The 18891-nt window shown below is 48.9% G+C and overlaps 2 protein-coding genes and 1 long non-coding RNA gene across 8 annotated transcripts in view; 2 read left to right on the forward strand and 1 right to left on the reverse strand.

Moving 5' to 3' along the window:
* The window catches only part of Asxl1 (ASXL transcriptional regulator 1), a 54607-nt gene extending 48724 nt beyond the window's left edge, over positions 1-5883 (forward strand). For all 3 annotated transcript variants that reach the window (XM_076930008.1, XM_076930010.1, XM_076930009.1), the window contains exon 12: positions 1068-5883. In XM_076930008.1, coding sequence (XP_076786123.1) covers positions 1068-3947 — 2880 coding nt within the window. In that variant the 3' untranslated portion in view covers positions 3948-5883. The remainder of the gene's footprint in view (positions 1-1067) is intronic.
* A 792-nt stretch (positions 5884-6675) lies between these two features.
* On the forward strand, positions 6676-18890 carry LOC143441472 (uncharacterized). The gene is made up of 3 exons (XR_013108915.1): positions 6676-7291; positions 7914-8016; positions 18813-18890. It is a non-coding gene; the product is annotated as an uncharacterized LOC143441472 (long non-coding RNA).
* Positions 9379-18891, reverse strand: part of Nol4l (nucleolar protein 4 like) — a 119893-nt gene continuing 110380 nt past the window's right edge. For all 4 annotated transcript variants that reach the window (XM_076930016.1, XM_034495149.2, XM_076930017.1 and 1 more), the window contains 3 exons: positions 18570-18692; positions 17886-18087; positions 9379-13759 (listed from right to left, as the gene is read on the reverse strand). In XM_076930016.1, the coding sequence (XP_076786131.1) occupies positions 13542-13759; positions 17886-18087; positions 18570-18692 (543 nt within the window). In that variant the 3' untranslated portion in view covers positions 9379-13541. The remainder of the gene's footprint in view (positions 13760-17885; positions 18088-18569; positions 18693-18891) is intronic.

An 18891-nucleotide genomic window follows, 5' to 3' on the forward strand; every position in this document is an offset into this window, starting at 1 on the left:
GTTTTGTCTGAGACAGGGTTTCTCTGTGTAGCCCTGGCGGTTCTAGATCTAACTCTGTAAACCAGGCTGGCCTTGAACTCAGAGGTCTCTCTGCCTCTCTGCCCCTCTCTGCCCCTCTCTGCCCCTCTCTGCCCCCTCTCTGCCCCTCTCTCTGCCCCCCTCTCTGCCCCCCTCTCTGCCCCCCTCTCTGCCCCCCTCTCTGCCCCTCTCTCTGCCCCTCTCTCTGCCCCCTCTGCCCCTCTCTCTGCCCCCTCTCTGCCCCTCTCTCTGCGCCTCTGCCTCTGCCTCCCGAGTGCTGGGACTATAAAGGTGTGCACACCACTGCCCAGCAGATGAATCACTTTTTTTCTTAAAATTATCTCAAGGTCAGAATCCTGGGGTTTTACTTTTTTATTAAGTGTTAGATTATTTGGTTCATGACCCACAAGATCCAATTAGAAACTAAGTGTGAAAGGTGGGTCTGGTGGCCTATCTGTACAGTCCTATCTGTACAGTCCCAGCACTTAGGGGCCTAAGGTGGAGGAGGGTGCCCTCAGTTCAAAGCCAGCTTGGGTTAACAATATAAAACCTTGTATCAGTGGATAAAGGAACTTGCTGGCAAATCTTTTTTTGTTTGTTTATTTGTTTGTTTTTTGTTTTTTTTTCAAGACAGGGTTTCTCTGTATAGTCCTGGCTGTCCTGGAACTCACTCTATAGACCAGGCTGGCCTTGAACTCAGAAATCCTCCTGCCTCTGCCTCCCAAGTGCTAGGATTAAAGGCGTGCACCACCACCACCCGGCCTTGCTGGCAAATCTAATGGACTCACTTGATGATCAGTGAGAACTGACTTCAACAAGTTGGCTTCTGACATCCACACGTGTTGTGGCACCTTTGTATACAAATACACAATGAATGAAATCTTTAAAAATGGGGGAGATTTTCATGCAGCATAAAATGACATTGGTGTCATAAGTAGCCGTTTTACTATAATTGATTTTGCGTTTTCTAGGACATCACCTCTAAGATGACTTTGTAGTTCCTAGGTCAGGCCACCCTGTTAAAATTTTTATTCATGTTTTTCTTGCAGATTCAACTTTCACGTATCAAACCACCCTGGGTGGCTAAAGGTCGGCCCACTTACCAGATATGCCCCCGGATCGTCCCCATCACGGAGTCCTCCTGCCGGGGTTGGACTGGTGCCAGGACCCTCGCAGACATTAAAGCCCGTGCTTTGCAGGCCCGAGGGGCGAGAAGCTACCACTGCAATCGAGAGGCGTCCACCACTGCCATCGGAGGGGGGGGTGGCCCGGGTGGAGGTGGCAGTGGGGCCATCGATGAGGGAGGTGGCAGAGACAGCAGCAGTGGTGATGGTAGTGAGGCCTGTGGCCACTCTGAGCCCAGGGGAGCCCCAAGCACCCCTGGAGAGAGTGCGTCAGATCTACAGCGAACACAACTACTGCCGCCTTGTTCTCTGAATGCAGAGCACACTCCGGCTGAAGCTGCTATGCCCAGAGCCAGAAGAGAGGACTCGGCTTCTCTCAGAAAGGAAGAGAGCTACCTGTCGAAGAGGGTCCTGAATGTGCATATAAGTAGGCTGGAAGATGCCTCCCAACCCCCTGTTGCTCCCACTGGAGACCAGCCGTGTCAAGCTTTGCCCCCTCTGTCCTCCCAAACTCCAGTGGCTGAGATGTTAGCAGAGCAACCGAAGTTGCTTCTTGATGATAGAACTGAGTGTGAGTCTAGTACTGCTTCCCAGGAGAGGGGTAGTGAAGATCCAAGACCCACTGTTCCCACAGAGAGTAGTTCTGGACGGTCTCCATTGGGAGATGTATTAGGAGGAGGAAATGACCAGGCTTTTGATAATAGGAAGGAGCCTATAAATATGACACCTGCTTTTATATCTGAATTGTCATTGGCTAACTACCTACAGGATAGACCTGCTGATGATGAATTAGGGCTTGGTGCCACAGGCACCCTCATAAGGGAAAGTAGTAGACAAGAAACTTTGACTGAGGCTTTTGTATCTGGCAGTCCTACCTCCTGGGTACCCATTCTGTCAAATTATGAGGTAATAAAAGAGTCTGATCCAGAATCTAGAGAGAATATACCATGTCTGGAGCCCCAGGGTGACAAAGAGTGGGAGAGAGCTGTTCCCCTCGTTGCTGCCATGCCTGGGGAGTTGGCAGCCACAGATGCTGTGCCCCATCCTCAGAGCTTCATTTCACACTGGACAGCACCTCCTCCTGGAGTCACGGGCAGCACTGGCAGTGACGGTGAGCAGGTGGACCTTGAGAGACTGGAAGTGAATGGCATCTCTGAAGTACCAAGTCCTCACAGTGAGTCCACAGATACAGCCCCTGACTCTGAGGGCCACCTCTCTGAAGACAGCAGTGAGGCTGATGCAAATGAAGTCACAGTGGGAAAGGGGCTGCTAGGTGGGGGTGAAAAGAGGGATTGGGACCCGTCTGCTTCACTGTCCAAGGCTAGCGGTGACCTAAGTGTGCTTACAAGGACAGGAGGGGTGGCTGCTTCTCAGAGCTGGGTGTCTAGAGTGTGTGCAGTCCCCCACAAGATCCCAGACTCCCTGCTGCTGTCCAGTACTAAGTGCCAGCCCAGGTCTGTATGCCCACCGAGGCCTGCTTCTTCAGTGGAGGTTACCAACCCACTTGTGATGCACCTGCTGCACGGTAATTTGCCCCTGGAGAAGGTTCTTCCTCCAGGTCACAGAAGCAGCCAACCAGAGTCCCCACAGCTACCACTTAGAGAGCAGAATCAGGATAGAGGCACTCTACAAGGTACAGGGGAAGACAATCGCCTAGTTGCCAGAAGCAACCCTGGTTCTGCAGAAACACTGAAAGAGTCTATTCTGGCCCAGAGCTATGGAGCAAGTGCTGGTCTTGTCAGGGCAAAGGTCTCCAAGGCTCCTGGAATGTCCCAGAAGATTGCCAAGATGGTTCCAAGTTTAGACTCCAAGCATCCAGTGACAGAACTGACACCTTCCTCTGGCAACCTGGAAGAAATAGATTCCAAAGAGCATCTCTCTTCCTTCCTTTGTGAAGAGCAGAAAGAAGCCCATTCCCTGTCTCAAGGCAGTGATCCAGGTGCTGCCCCAGGCCAATGTCTAGGAGATCACACTACCTCCAAAGTGCCATGTTTCTCCTCTACAAATGTGAGCCTCTCCTTTGGTTCTAAGCAGGCAGATGGGACCTTGAGTGATCAGAACAATATTGGTGGTCAGGAGAAGAAACTATTTGGTCTTAGGAATACAGTTGCCACCCTTCAGTGCCCCAGGTCTGAAGAGCAGACGCCACTACCTGCTGAGGTCCCTCCAGTGTTTCCCAGTAAGAAGATAGAACCAAGCAAAAACTCTGTGTCTGACAGCGTGCAGACTACAAGGGAAAACAGGACGCCCAAACCACCACCTGTCTCTGCTGGCAGCATCAAGACAGAGCAGACATTTTTGAGGGATCCCATTAAGGCAGATGCAGAGAACAGAAAAGCTGCAGGGTACAGTTCTCTGGAACTAGTGGGTCACTTGCAAGGGATGCCTTTTGTTGTGGACCTGCCTTTCTGGAAATTACCCAGAGCGCCAGGGAAAGGGTTCAGTCAGCCCCTGGAACCACCTTCCATCCCCTCCCAACTCAACATCAAACAGGCTTTATATGGGAAATTTTCTAAACTCCAGCTGAGTCCCACCAGCTTCAATTACTCCTCCAGCTCTGCCGCCTTTCCCAAAGGCCTTGCTGGCAGTGTGGTGCAGCTGAGCCACAAAGCCAGCTTTGGTACAGGCCACACTGCATCACTGTCCCTACAAATGTTCACTGACAGCAGTGCAGTAGAAAGCATCTCTCTCCAATGTGCATGCAGCCTGAAAGCCATGATCATGTGCCAAGGCTGTGGAGCGTTCTGCCATGATGACTGCATTGGACCTTCAAAGCTCTGTGTATTGTGCCTTGTGGTAAGATAATAAATTATGGCCATTGGAAACATTGTACATTTAGTGTGTGTATTTTAATAATGGTTGACCTTAAATCTGTATACAAAATATCACTGATATAATGAACTCTATCTCTAGACAAGGTAAATCTTGCCTCCCCATGAAATTTATAGTGCTGAAGCCCTCTGTCACTTGACGCCCTTCTAGCCTTGCTGGAAGGGTTTTCAGGGAGATGGGGGCACTATCGTTGCCCAAGACCATCCAGCCTAAACCCTCTTGTAGTCAGGCAGTATAGTGTAGCGGGGCAACCTGTCTGACACCCAAATGGACTTGAAACTGAAGCAGGAAGGTTGGGTTCTCCATGGATGGAACTCACCTGCCTGAACTGAGCAGGAATGTCCGTCTTCCACTGCCCCTCCCTGCCGTCTTCTACTTCGCTTGGGGAGTTGATGGTTGCAGAAGCTACACAGGGTTAAAGTAACTTCCGTCTTTGCCCACCAGGGGATCAAACCCCTGTTGACCTTGACCTTGATGTCATTTCTGTCATTTGCCAGTTGATGGAGCCAAGTTGACCTTTGGTTCTGGTGCTTCACCCAGTTTGGAACTTTAATCTGTAACCCATGGATCCACAGATTCTCTTGGAAGCTTGAATAGCCCTTCTTGGACAATGGGGTCTGGAAATAGGGCTGTCTGCTGTGGAAATGCTATCTGTAGACCTTGAGAGTCAACTGTACAGATGTTTGCAGGTGACTCTTTGCCACCCACTCATCACATTTGATACTGTGGGAGTGGGCACCCATGCGCCTGTGTATGTGAAAGTCATTTTACATTTCCAAGCAGTCTGTTTCTTATTTTTATATTTTAACTCTATTCTTGGATGTATAAAGTAAACTTTTTCGCTTCTGTAAGTACGCTCTAAGCACCTCTAACATTTTATCCTGTATTTATATGTTGTACACAGTACTGGCCAATTCTGTAAATGGATGTATTGTACAGAGAACATGAACGTCTCTTCCTTATTTTACGTCTTCAGCACCCTTGATTAAAATGGTGTCCTTTACTTCTGTGCACCAATTGTCAAAACCACTGAGTACTGTGCTGCCTGATGTGATAAGGAAGTTACTGACTTGTGACCTATGGTTGACCCTGTGCCTTGTCACCTGTCACCAGGGAATCTACAGTCTGCGCGCCACAGACAGCTGCTCACACAGCGTTGGGCAAACATGTCTTGTTCCTTGTATCTATTCTTTTCCAGCCTTGAGTGGCTGCGCTGCTGCCATATATGACAAATTGTCATCACCAGTGTTAAGTGCTTCTGGATTCATGGGGGAGTTTCTTGGACGACCCCCAGACAGGCTTCTGGATCTGGCTCCAGGGTCATCACCTGTCAAAGCAATACTGAGGATCACTAGGCTCCTTTTGACTTACTTTTGACAGTAGGTTTCAGGGGAACAAAGCCATGCCTGCTGCCTGTCTCTCTCCTAACATGGTTCCATCAAGTAGACACCCTTTGTATTTGTCTGACCTCATCCCGGTTCCTGCCCTGTTTCTGTATCTTTACTTGAAAGTTGGGAGTCCTTGTTTAATTTAGGTCTGTCGTCTTGTGTGAGTGTTTCTGTATGAGGTATAAAAATTTGTGTGCCTTGAGCAAGTCTCATTTTCTTTGTAAGCTGCCTCTCCCACCATTTCATCTGAGGTTGCTGTCTTTTTGGTGGGGTGGGGGTTGGGGCGTCCAAGTGTGAGTGAGGAGCCGGTAGTGAATTTAGTATTGGCCAAGTCCATGTTGTGTGCTCAGAAGTCGTCTTTACCAAAGACCAGGAGCAGGAGCCAAGCATGTCCAGTCCTCTGAGCCCTTTGAGGTCTTAGCAGTGAAACTTGACAGTGGTCTGGTCCATGGGGCTGCTCAGAAAAGCGCTGCTCTTGTATGTCTCGTTGGTATTGGAAAAATAAACCTGTACAACCTGCACTTGTCTCCTTGTCATCCATGGCTGCCTGTGGATATGGGGGGTTGGGGGGCAGGGGGGCAGGGTTGAAGACAGGACAGGTCCTCTTGACTGGGGCTTCTGTGTGCAGTGAATTGGCAGCTCCACTGATCTTTGGACTTTTGATTTGGTGGATGTTTCCACTGGGTGTAGTAGAGCCAGAAAGCTAATGACAGTGATGGGAAGTGTAATGGTCAAGCTTCCTCCCAGGCACTCATTCACACCACTCGCCATATGGATTCACAGAAGTGGCAACCTCCTGGCAATGACTAGTTTTGGCCCTGTTCATGGTGAGGCAGATTCAGGGTCACTACTGTTTGAACAGTTCTGAATGGATGCCTAGTGCTTCAGGGACAACTACTTCAGGATGCTTTTAAATGCACAGTTTTATGATTGCATTCAAACATAACTAAGCAGAACGGATGTGATGGAAGTGATCCAAAGTGTAGCTCCTGTAAGTGGGAGAAGACCTTATGGGCACTTGTGAGCAAGAAGTTTTGAAGGGCTGCTGTTGAGTATTTGTGTTGGATGATTCAAGCTCCTGCTGGGGAAGATTTCTCTCATTTCCCCACGTGTTGCCACATCAAACTGTCGTCATGTCTTCATATGCTTAGAGCCTTGGCCGGGGACAGCATCTTGCCACTTGAATTGGTTCTAAGTCAGAATTCGGCAGTGGTTAAGAGTACAGGCTACATCTTGTGCCACTCTCGGCTTGGGCACTGCCTGTCACTGTCTTGTTCAAATGGGTGCTAGTTGCACCGACATGGAGTGATTGGTACACTTGCCACCTAGGAAGTAGGCTAGGCCAGGAATAATAGCTTCACAGACTTAAGACTTTAACTTGGGAGTAGCTGCTGCCTTGTGTCACCCTTGCCCCAGAGGGAGCTTAGGATGCAGGTCTGTGGGCTGTGCTGAGGTGGGGGTTCCAGGCAGGCTGTGAGGTGACACTTGGTTTTCAGCCCCACTCTACAGCTACTGAGTGCAGTGCTTACAAGACCAATAAGGAACAAGGGAAGCACGAGGTCAGTTTGACATCAAACATGCTCTTGATGAAACAGGAAAAGGACTGGGCCTGTGTACACATTAATAATACCAGTTTCCCTTAGGTTAGTAATGGTGCTGTTGTAAACTATAGAAGGTGAAGCTCTGTGACCAAGAGATTGCTACTTGTACCCCAAATTGGACAGTACTTATGGTTCTTGTTTCCATTACATCAATTTGAAAGCCTGGCACAAGATTTTATGGCACAGTACTATTGGGGTGCTGCCTTGCCTCAATAGGTGGATATTCACCATTCTGAAGACACTCCTAAGAAGTACATCTGCTGCATACTGTCAGAATGCACACAAGCTCTTGACAGAACCAAGTGCTTCATGTAATACTTCCTAAAAGGTAAGCCTAAAATCTGAATTCATAAAAAAGATGGAGGGAGATAGACATTCACAAAGACTGGTTTTGATTGTTTATACTATTGGTTTAGATTTGGTACTAGGTTTTCCCAGTATGGTGGTGGTTTGTTTTTTTGTTTTTTTTGTTTTTTTGCGGGCAGTGGGTCATTGTTTTTTTATTTTTAAGATAGGGTCTTGTATAAAGACCCTCTGTATGACCAGGAATTTACTATGTAGATCAGGCTAGCTGTGAACTCAGAGATTCCTCTGTCTTCTAAGTGCTGGGATTAAAGGCATGCCCTGCCTACTGTTTTTTTTTTTTTAATACTGTCTCAGATATCCCAGGTTTGATCCTGCCTCTACTTTCCAGGTGCTAGACCTGAACTGCACCTGGTTTTACGTGGTACTGGGGATTCAACCCAAGGCTTTGTGCATGCTAAGCTAGCCCTTTAGTGTGTCACATCCTCAGCTCATGCCTCTAGGACATGTCAAATGATTTAAAAGGACAAGAGATGTGTTTTCCCTTACTGGATAAAGGGGAGGTTTGCCAGTATTGTTGAGTGAACTTGTCAGTGCTTTAAGATGACATTTCCCAGTTGATGGTGTTTTGTGTCAACTATTAACAGCAATGATCTGAAAGCATCACCTTAAGCAAGAGGAACAATCCAGCATTCTGTCCTCCAGCCAGGTCCCTGGGGTTCCAGTGTTCCATACAGCCTCACTGAAGAGGTAAGTGTTTTCTGATGGCTTGAAAAGCTGCTAGTGTCCACGCGATCCTGGTGTGTGACAGCTGTGGGGCTTTTGTGGTCCTTGAGTGGATCTTAGCAATAGTTTTGGCAGGATGGAAACTTTTCTTGGCATTACTGAGGACTTGCTGGCCCTCGACCCCCATACCTAACCACATACGTTCAGATCAGGTGCACAGTGAGGGCTGCAGACAGCTCATTCTCAGCCTTTAATATGAGCAGTTGGCTGTTTTACAGAATTTTTGCTTGAGGTTATGTATAACTAATAATGTAACCAGGCATGGTGGATCAACTTGAATCTCAGCACTCAGGAGACAGAGACAGGCAGATCTCTGTATATTAGAGTCCAGACTCATCTACATAATAAGTTCTAGGACAGCTAGGGCTCTGTAGAGACCCTGTCTTTAAAAACAAACAAACAAAAAAAAAAAAACTGGCATTTGTAAGCCTGTATGTGTGTGTATATAGTTTGAATTCAATTTTTTCTTTCAAACTCATGATAATCAACTTATTCCCAGCCATTTTCCTGTAATGTTTCCTAAAAGCTTAACCTAAATGGCCAGATGACCACCAGTAAGGTGAAAACTATGCCAATCAATGCTAGGGGAAGTAGCCTTTTGTTTTCTTTCAAGGTAGAACTCGAGTTTTGCCTAGACTTGGATGTCAGCTACTGAATGTTCAGAACTAGTTTTCCAGGCTCTTAGCAGCTGCTGTAGCAGCTTAGATTTGGTCAGTTGGCCGGACACCAGGCCAAGAGGATAGGGCACAGGTGTCATTATCACACAGCTACAGCCAATTTTTTTTAATTTATTCATTTAATGTACATGAGTAACACTATAGCTGTCTTCAGCCACACCAGAAGAGGGCATTGAATCTCATTACAGATGGTTGTGAGCCACCATGTGGTTGCTGGGAATTGAACTCAGGGCCTCTGGGAGAGCAGTCAGTGTTCTTAACCTCTGAGCCATCTCTCCAGCCCCGCAACCAAATTCTTGCTTGGTTGATGACTGAACTTAGGCAAGGTGTGACACACAGTATACCTCTGCGGCACAGTCTCCAAAGGGTTGTCAGGTGACTGAAACTTGATTGCATCTTAGGAGACCTGCCACCAGTGCCGGGCACCTGATGGGTGGCACCCTAGAGGAGTACTTTCTCCTCTAAAATGCTAGGTGCCAAAATGAAATTGCAGGCTTATTTGTAACCTATTGAAAATGTCTGTGAACCAATTGTTGGGTAGGAAAAAGTGAACTCTATTCGTAAGAAGATGTTTCCAAACTAGATTCGGAAGGACCAGTACTGGGTGGCAGTGCTGCCGCTGCTGGTGGGACACAGTTGAAGCTCAGTGTTGGGTTTGTTGTTCAGTGTTTATTAAGTAGATTCAGTCTGGTATATGATATACAGTCTCAAAAGGAAAAGGAGTCCACATACTTATGACATCAGTGCATTTAGCAGTAATACCATGGAGATAACCGCTCATTAACAGCTCATTGGTCTTCTGGTAAGTAAGGGAAAGAGGGTGTCGGCCTGTGCTAGTCATTCCACAAACAAAACAGAATTTAGTAGCTGCATCACGTAGAAAGACACATCCTAAGAATTAAAGTATTAAGCCACATTTACTGGGAAACTCACCATACAGAACACAAACACGTTATAGAGCATTGAGGAGGAGGCCCTCACCTGCTTAGAAGAGCCACATTAAGTTGCATAGGTGCATATCTGTAAAAATATAATTTAGCGGTGAAACCATTGATTAATAAAGTCACCTTTAAAAGTTGGTGCCATCCACTGCTTGCAGTAAGTGCCTTATGCGTACTGTCTGGGAGCCCCTGACCCTCCCCTGAAGTGCTTGTGTCATCTGCACTCAAAGTCACAGTCTCACCTTACATGGAACTCATGCTCTTCCAAAGTGTCTCAGCCATGCCAGCAGATTGATGGCCTCGTGCGTTGTCCCTACGTCCTGCCTGGCTGGCTCCTGAAGGCCCCTGAGCCCTCTTGACCTTCATATTGCCTGCTGCCCAGAGAAGAATGTCCTTCCAGAGCTGGGCAGTAATGTCCTATATTAATGTCTCTTCTGTGTGCTATCCCCAACCCAGCTGGCAGGAGGTGCTGCCATGATTCCTAAGGGACACATGATAGAGGCACCGGCATCTACCAGGCACAATGTGTTGGCAAATCTGAGTTCCAGATGGTGAAGGTTTTTGTTTTTAGGTGGAAACGGGTACAAAGTGAGAGGTTTTGTTTTGTGGCTTTGCTAAGCAGATGAGCTAGTGAGGTGCAATCTTCCTCCTCGAGCGTGCGCGGCTTGCAGAAAACACAGGGATGGGGCATCTGTACATGTAAACAGTACACTTCCACTGAGTCCAAAATTAGGAGCAAAATACAAAGGTTCACATTGGTCTTAGGTAGATACAGGCAAGAGAGGATTGAGCTGTTGCGCTCAGAAACAACAAAACAAAGTCTCTAAAGCACCACTAAATTATATAAAAATCAGACCACGGACGGATTGAAACTGGTATTCTGGTGAAATACTTTACTATCTTGTAAAAAGTTTTACAAAAAATTACAAATTAAAAGTATCAACCCTCTGAGTTCAAAGCAGCATTTTGAGAATGAACTGGTAGTTAATCCTATAACCACCTGTGGAGTCATTTGTGGCCCTTGAGAAATAGGGAGGGACAGATGGGTTCTACCCATTCAAAGTCCTCTAAGATCCTCCTGGCCCTGCCTGCCCCTCTCTAACACCGTTCTTGGGAATAAACTGTCCATTTGTTGAGTGGTGAGAGAAAAAAATCCTTTCAGATGGGTCATGTGCACTATCACTGTCTAACAGGTCATCCACCGCTTCTCTCGACACCTTCAGGGTTCTGCCCTGCAAGGACTCTGGGATTGATATACCCTACACTGGCATTTCCACTGTGACTTAAGATCACCCATGATTACTTTGTGCCCTGAGGCTTCCATCACACTGAAGTGGCTGTAGGACAAGGCTGTGGGAAGCTCCTCCTGGGAAAAGGCAGGCCCAAGTCAGGAAGGGAGGGCTTGAAGCTGCATCTTTTAAAACAAAAGGAAAACAAGTTCCCTGACTGAACTAGGTAATGGAATCCTGTGTCCACACTAACTTGCTCCTGATATGGCTGCTCTGAGGCTTTAGGGACCTCTTCTCTGGGAAGAAGCCCAGGTCAGCATGCCAGCATCCACTGTCTCTCTAGAAACCATCAGCACCGGCACTGGTTCTATTTCTCTTGAAAGCAAAACACATGGAACCTACGCTTGCACCATGCTCTGGGAGCAGGCTGCTGGTGGCTGGTCAAGACTGCTTGCAGCGAGAAAACACCACTTAGATATAGATTATGCTCGTTCTTACAGATGTGTCCTGTGGGGGTTAGAGGGAGGAGCCCCTGCCTAGTCTCTTGTCTCCTGTCTTCTTCCAAAAATGCAAGCCATTTGTATCTCACTTGGGTGCTGCCTCTGGGAGCAGACACAACATGGTAAGCAATTGATAACAGAAATTCTAGGGCGGCGATTGTCTCTGCCAATTTTCAACATCAATATTTTCACAAATTGCCTGGGGTAACATTTTGCAAAAGATCTACTGATTACTTTGTAGTATTCACACACAAAAATAAATATTTACACAAATTCAAACATCCAGGAGTCCTACTGAGCAGGTGGGAACTGGGCACGTTTGGCCAGCTGTGGGGAGGCTTGGGCACTGGAGCTTGTGCTGTACGAAGGGGGCTCAGGTGTCCTGGCCCAGTCCAGAGGCCTGGTGAGCGGGCACATGAAGGCAGAGGTGGTGTGACTGGGGAGGCATTGTAGGCTGTGTGAAAGACCACAGTTAACCCCAGTGTGGAAGTGTGCAGGGTGGGGAGCCCTGCCTTACAGCCCTGAATCTGAACAGGTAGGGCATCTGCACTGGCACTGCCTGCCTACCTGTTTGAGGGGTAGTCTGTCAGACTGCCACAAGCAGTTCCTGCCATAGACCAGTTTGGGAAGGGGCCCTCGGTCTGGGACCAAGAGTGGCTTTTTGTGGTTATCTTAGTGTCCACTCAGCCCTGGCTCCTTTGAGGCCTCCTTGCTCTAAGGGAAGAAAGGCAACAGGGCTTCTGCCAGCTCTAGGCAGGGGCAGGCAGCAGAGTGCTGCTGTCATGGCTACGGAGTGTTGAGGGAGAGGCCCCCTGGCCTGCTGAGGTCTGGGTGAATCCCTGGTTTTAGCAGCACTGGTAGGTATTGCACAGAGCAAGAGGAAGTGCCTGTCAGGGAGGAAGGAAACTAGGTCAGCTTTTTCTTGTCCCTTGTCACACTCCAGAGACTGGGTTTCTTACAGGACAGGCCTTTCCAGAAGGAAGTTTGGTCCTAGGAGAATGCAAGTAGTTCTCCACTTCCACGACGATCTGGTCCCTTTACTCCCATCATGAGGTGAGGGGTGGGAACTGTAATCCACCCTTGGGCATACAGATGCTTGACAAGAGAAGTGGCCCTAAGGGAATGGCCCCTCTAGCAGGTAATCTGGGGGCTGGGAAGGACCTGTGTTCATAAGACCTGGGTCCTTGACCATCTCCCAGCATTCTATCCTGTCAAGCATCTCCAAGAACCCAGGCAATCGCAAGCTGCTGGTTTGAAGGGCTAAGCCCCTCTGGGTCTGATTTACCTCCCAGCAGATAGATACATAGTGTGGGAGTTGGGGAGACAGCCATTCAGAACACACCTGGAGCACATCCTGGAAAAGCCCACGCTGGAGTGTGAGGTAGAGTACAGGTGACCGTGTGACTGGGACTCTGTTGGATGGGTGGCTGCTTTTGTTTATAGTGAGTGTGGGTGAGGTCCCTCTGTTTGGCAGTGTCCCTGTGGTGGCACTGGGATCTGCGACAAGACAGCCTAGTGGGGTGTGGTGGCCTTCCCAAGGGTATGCTGGGCACTCAGGACAGTGAGCTGGCACCCAACTCTGCTGGCCCCCAGCTCCTATCAGTGTAGTGATATGGAATGTTAGGTACAGGGATACATCCTTCTGATCAGACAGACATAGACTGGCAATCTGTACAAACACAAAAGAATCCATTTCAGAAAAATAAATTACTAAGGGGAGAGAAAAAGGGTCCACTTTTGCTCTTCTCAATAAATATGCAATTCTGCTCACCTAAGACTTGAAAGGTAATTATTGGGGGTTCTAACATCAGGGTCCACAAAGGTGATTCTAAATAGAGCTGCAGCCCCGGTGCCTTTTCAGGGGAGCTTCAACCCTTTTAGAGCTGCCCCACTGGCCTCTTTCCAAGCAGGTCAGAGCACCCATGTGGTGAAATTAAAAAAAAAAAAAAAAAAAAAAAAAAAAAAAAAAAAAAAAGTGTCCTTGTGCCCAAAGTCTCAGATGCTTGGAGTGCAGCTAGAAACAGCTCTTTTGGATCCCACCTCCTTCAGAAAACAGTGTACCAACTGGTGAGGCAGGGAGCTGGGTCCAGGCTAGGACAGCCTCCTTTCCCTGGCGTCGTGCACTCTTGGGGGCCATCGGGGTCAGTTCTGCTGTAAAATGAGGTTTTCCAGTTCATCTGCAGAACGCAGCAGGAAGGCTGCAGACTCTCGATAGCCTGCGATGAGCTGCCTCACAGCGCTGATCTCTGTGGGGCTAAGCTGGGCTGTGGGCATGGTCCTGCTGGTGCTGTTGCTGGAAGGGGTAGATGTGGGAGGAGTGGGGGTAGAGGCCCCACCTTTCATGCTGAGGTCTGTGGGCCCTGTAGAGAGGGAAAGATGATTTAGAGTTTAAAGTTTAGAGGAAGCCGAAGCCCCTATCTGCACCTGGGCATAGAACTGGAAGCCCTGGTCTATTTCCCCAATGGGTATATTCCCAGTATTTAGGATGGCGTTTTGACATGATGAGGGTTCTAGGTTAAGCTTTATTGTCAACCATATGACAGGTTGACAATAGGGACAACCATATGACAGGTTGACAAAAGGGAGGTGGAGAGTTCTACCCCAAATCACATGGCAGACGAACAATGGAATGAGGAGGCATGCATCAAGAACACAGGCTTTGGCATCAGGCACAACAGGGTTCCAACCTAGCTCCCTGCCTCCTCTGCCTGTGCCTTTCACTACTTTCTGAGGACTCCACCAGACATGCATCCCAGCTCGGGGCCCAGGTAAGGAAGAGGCAGCTTGAGACAATGAAGGTGAACCATCTCCCATTACCTCCTGAGCCCTGCCCCTCTCCAGGTGGTAGTCAAGGTTAGGACAGGAATAACAGTCCAGGAAGGAACTGTGCTACTGGCGCTGTGAGAAAGTTGTTGGCATTTTGGGGGAGGGGAGACAGTAGGGTGGATATGCCCTTTCTCCAGAAGAAGGCTGAGAGGGGAGACTACAGAACAGCCACCATCCCAGTTTGGAGAGGTAGTGAACCACCTGCCCCTAGAGGGTTTACAGGTGCTTGTGGCTAGAAGACAGGCATGGTTTACTTTGCCTCAGCACCTCAGCTCTTCTTCCTCTGAGGAGTATCACTGTCCCAAGTGAGGAGGCTGATACTCTTGGGACAGAAGGGCACAGAGGAGGACAAAATAGTCTGCTGTCTGTCTGTCCTCTACTGGCTGACCTTGGCAGGAAACAAAGAAAAAAAAAAAACAGAAAAGAAAGAACCCCCCCCAAAAAAAAAAAAAAACAACAAAAAACCCAAGCTCTTAAAACCCCTGGGGAGAGGGGGCTACAAGCCACCTCTGTGCCCCATTAGGAGCTCCATGGAGCAAGCTGCCAGCACTGGAATTCAGCCAGGCGTGCACTCAAGTTTTTCTCTGCCAACTCATGGGCAATTTCTCAACCTCTTCAAGCTTCTGATTCTAAAGCAAAGCAAGAAGGTGCCTCTGGGGAACAGGAGCGTCCATGAAGCTTGGGGAAGCACAGACAGAGCCCAGCAGGATTTTCCACTTTCCAAAGAACTAGCTGCAGTGCCTACCAGGAGAGGCTTCTCGGCAGGCCTGGGGCTTCTGAAATAGACTCCCAGTAGACATGGAACTGACTGGAGCTTGAAAGGCCTTGTTGTAGGTATTTATCAAGAAAAACGAGCAATGAAGAGAACTGAGGAATGAGAGGCCATGCCCTTGGTGACCCCTTGCCGCGGTAGTTCATTTTCCTGGCTATTGCCCATTCTTCCTCTAAGCCCCCTGCCCACATCCTTCAACCTGGAGGCTATATACAGGAGTATATGTTGTTCCGGGTCATTAGCATGTCCCTACTTCCCTGTTGGTTTTGATGGCTAGGCTTGTTCGTTGCTGCACTTATATGGCTGTATTAGAGATGGACAAAACCTTGTCTTTGGAGACCATCTACACTAGAAGTAATATCTAAGGACAAATTGTGGAAACAACTGTCACTAAAGAAAGTCGGCACAGCTCCTTTATTGGGAAAAGAAGTTGGCCTCTGTGGGTGGACAGTTTGTTGTTGGTTTTTAATTTTTTAAATTTTTATGTATATTGGTGTTTGCATGTATGCCTGTGTGAGGGTGCCAGATCTCCTGGACCTGGAGTTACAGACAGTTGTGAGCTGCCATGTGGGTGCTAGGAATTGAACCAGGTCTTATGGAAGAGCATCTAGTGCTCTTAAAACTGCTGAGCCATCTCTCCAACCCCTGATTGGACAGTCTGTAAACAGTTATTTTTCCCCTCTGACTGGAGAATTTAGATAGTTTGCAAAAAAAAAAAAAGTCTCCTTGGGGCTAGGGGTATAGCTCAGTGGGTAAAGTAACTGCCCTGGCTTCAATTTTTAGCACCACAAAAAAATAAATAACAATGTTCTTGGAATTGAGATACAGAATAGTTAAGTCTGTTACAGTCAAATATGGGAGGAAGAAGAGATGTGTACGACAAAAACAAAGCACAGCAGGTAAATGGCTTCCATGGTGGTAGCTTCTGCTAGCTTCTGGATATCCCAATTGCAGACTCAGAGGGGATGAAATAGGTTTGATTTTCTCTGCCTGCTTCTGATCTAGGCAATGCCTGGGGGTAACAAAGGCCACCTGTCACTGTCAGAGGTGGCCCCAGGTTTCTTTTTTCCTCTCTATCCCCAGATCCCAGCTCACTGTTCACTGCTGCTTAGAGAGCTCTCCATCCCTTTAGTCCCTGATCCGTTTCTCTGGGCAGGCTCTGGTACAGCTGCACTCTCAGGTTGCTAGTGGCCCCTAGTGGGCTAGTGTGGGCACAAGCCGCTGAGCACCCCAGGCCAGAGGGGTGGGGTCCGATTTTATCTGAAGCTCCATTTCTATCTCCTAGTGACAACATGAGCAAAGCAGGGAGGATCAGCCATTAGCAGAGCTGTTGTAGGGTCCAAGCTGAAGCAAACAATCACATGAAAGGCTGTGACTGGGCAGGACAGTGGGAGGGATGGCTCTGTGACACAGAAGCTACTGCTTATCTTCCCCCAGCTGCTGAAGGCACCAGTGCTCACAGAAAAAGGCTGTTCCTAGCAAGGAGGAAAATGGCCAGATCTCAGTCCTAGCCATCTCTAAGGAACCACCAGCATGTTCAGAGATGAGATTCATAGGGCAGACAGCTGCCTCCTGATCTCAGTTCTAGTCGTTGCTCATGGCTTTCAGGACCCACATACTCAGGAGAGGCCAGGGAGCCACCACAGCTGTGCTGCCAAGACAGGCCATACTGCATGTACCAGGTAAAAGTTTACCATGTGCTGCTGTCTGAACATGTCTCAGCCCCAGGTCACACCTTCCTCCATAGCCACTTGGTACTAGTGTTCCAGAGCATTCCTGCCTTCCTAATCCCGACACTCAACTCTAGCAAAGGGACTGGAAGGAGAGTGGCTCTGGAACAGCCATTCCACACCTGCTGCGCACTATTCTGGCCTAGCTCTAGGGATTAGGCCAGACAGCCTCTTATTTTAGGTTAAGATGCATTAGAAGGGATGAGAGGCTAAGCCTAGGCAGGGACCTTGCAGACATGAGCACTTCCTTCCCAGTTGTGGGGCACAGTAAGCATGCAAGATGGAGCAAGGGGTGGGTGGAGATGGTCTGGCCTTTCTTCAATGGCTAGGAAGCGGCCTACTCCCTTGTGACTCGGGAACGGTCAGGGGTCTCCTCACCCCAGAGCTTGCCCACCAGCAAACTGCTTTTTCTTCTGCCTGCCCCCTTAAGGCCACAGCTTGATGTCTTCAATTTCCTTCACTCCTTGGCCCCTAAATAACATGGCGGCACACTGCCTCTGCCTCCTGCCCTGTTCCTGAAAACATTCTCATCACAGGGTTGGACAGAACAAGATGATGTAGGCCAGGCACAGGTCACAGCCCTTCTATGCTTAAAGCCTGTCAACTTCAAACCCTACCAAAGCCTAGTAGCCCCTGGCCATTCTCTCCCTGTTGCCCCTGCTAGAGAAGATCCTGATGCCCAATCTGCTCCCACGTGAGACAGAATCCCTCATGCCTCAGAAGGTGCAGGAGTTGTCAGTCTTATTCCCCCTCCTTCCCCCACCTCGGTGTGGCACCTATAGCAGATCTATAGATCCTGGGAAGCACTTGTAAAGCTGCCTAGTTTAGGCATGGAGCAGAAGAACCAACTCAATGTTTAACCATTACCCAGATGACTTAGATGGGGGCGCCATGGGTGGAGTGGCTAAGGCTGGGCCAGATCCTGGCTCTGCTGCCAACTCACAGGGGACTTTTAGGGAGTGGAACCAGAGAGGTGCATTTGTAGTTACTGGCAGAAGGAATTACCATTGGTGATGAAAACGGAGCCCAGGTTTTCCTGACCTCATCTAAAGACTGGCTACTAACGGAGGAGCTGAGCCATTGCCTCGCTCTTCCAAAGGGCTATTGGGTAGAACAAGCTAGACACTGCTCTGGACACCAGGCCCGACCCCTACTTACCATTACTGTGATTTCCTGTCTGGAGGGAAGCGGAGGGCTGCAGATTGCTGCTCAAGGACCCATAGCCACGGTAGCTATAATTGAGGCCACCATTGACGTACACAGGGTCCTGGGAGTAGGCAGAGGCTGGCAGTGAGTAGGTGGAATGGGTGATGGCTGTGGAGTCCCGAGAGTGCTGCTTATCCAGGGCTATGGGTTCTTCCTACAGAGGAGAGAACGCAGGAAACAGCAAGCCTGGTCACTGTCATGAATTAGGAAGAGCCTGTTTCCTGGGACCCACTGATGGGATTTGGCCTGGGGTATCCTGTTGTTTCTCTCTCCCTGGGCACTTTGCCCCAGGGATCTCGCTCCTGATTACATCTCTCTATGGACATACTAGGTTGTTTCTACTTAATGTAAAAGATCCTCTCTGTGGGGGCCTAGAACCTGTGATCTCCTTGTGTCAGTCTCTTAGTGCTGGGATTATAGGTAAGCACTTCCATGCCCAGTCAGCCTTCCTTCCGACAGGTCTGCAATCCTTAGTGACTAAGTCCTCTTGGTCTTAGCACCTCTTGGCACCCTCCTCTCTCCATCCTTTCTGCCCACCACAGTGCTGTACTTGTAGGCTACATGATAGCTGCCCTCCAACCTCCCTGTCCACCCATGGGTGAGACCCCCTTCCACGTAGCCAGCATGAGCACATACTTGTGAGGACTGGTAGATCTCCAGGCGCATCCTCTTAGCTGCCTTTCTCGTCTCGCTCTCACAGGCAGCTGCTAGGATGTTCTCTGCCATAGCTGAGGTCAGGTGTGGAGGAGTGGGTCTGGTCTGCAGGCAGAACAGACAGTGCTGGGGTTTGAGCTGAAGGGTCCTGGTCAGGGGATGGCAAAGCAGGGGTTTGGGCTCCAGCACCTGACTAACAGCCTGTTTTTCTCATTTGTGAAACAGCCCTACCAGGAAGTTGGGGTAAGGGGTCTGGAGGACAGTGACAGTGCCACAAACCAGGGTGGCCAGGAGGAGGCGCTCA

The sequence above is a fragment of the Arvicanthis niloticus genome, chromosome 2, assembly GCF_011762505.2.
Source record: "Arvicanthis niloticus isolate mArvNil1 chromosome 2, mArvNil1.pat.X, whole genome shotgun sequence".
NCBI lineage: Eukaryota > Metazoa > Chordata > Mammalia > Rodentia > Muridae > Arvicanthis > Arvicanthis niloticus.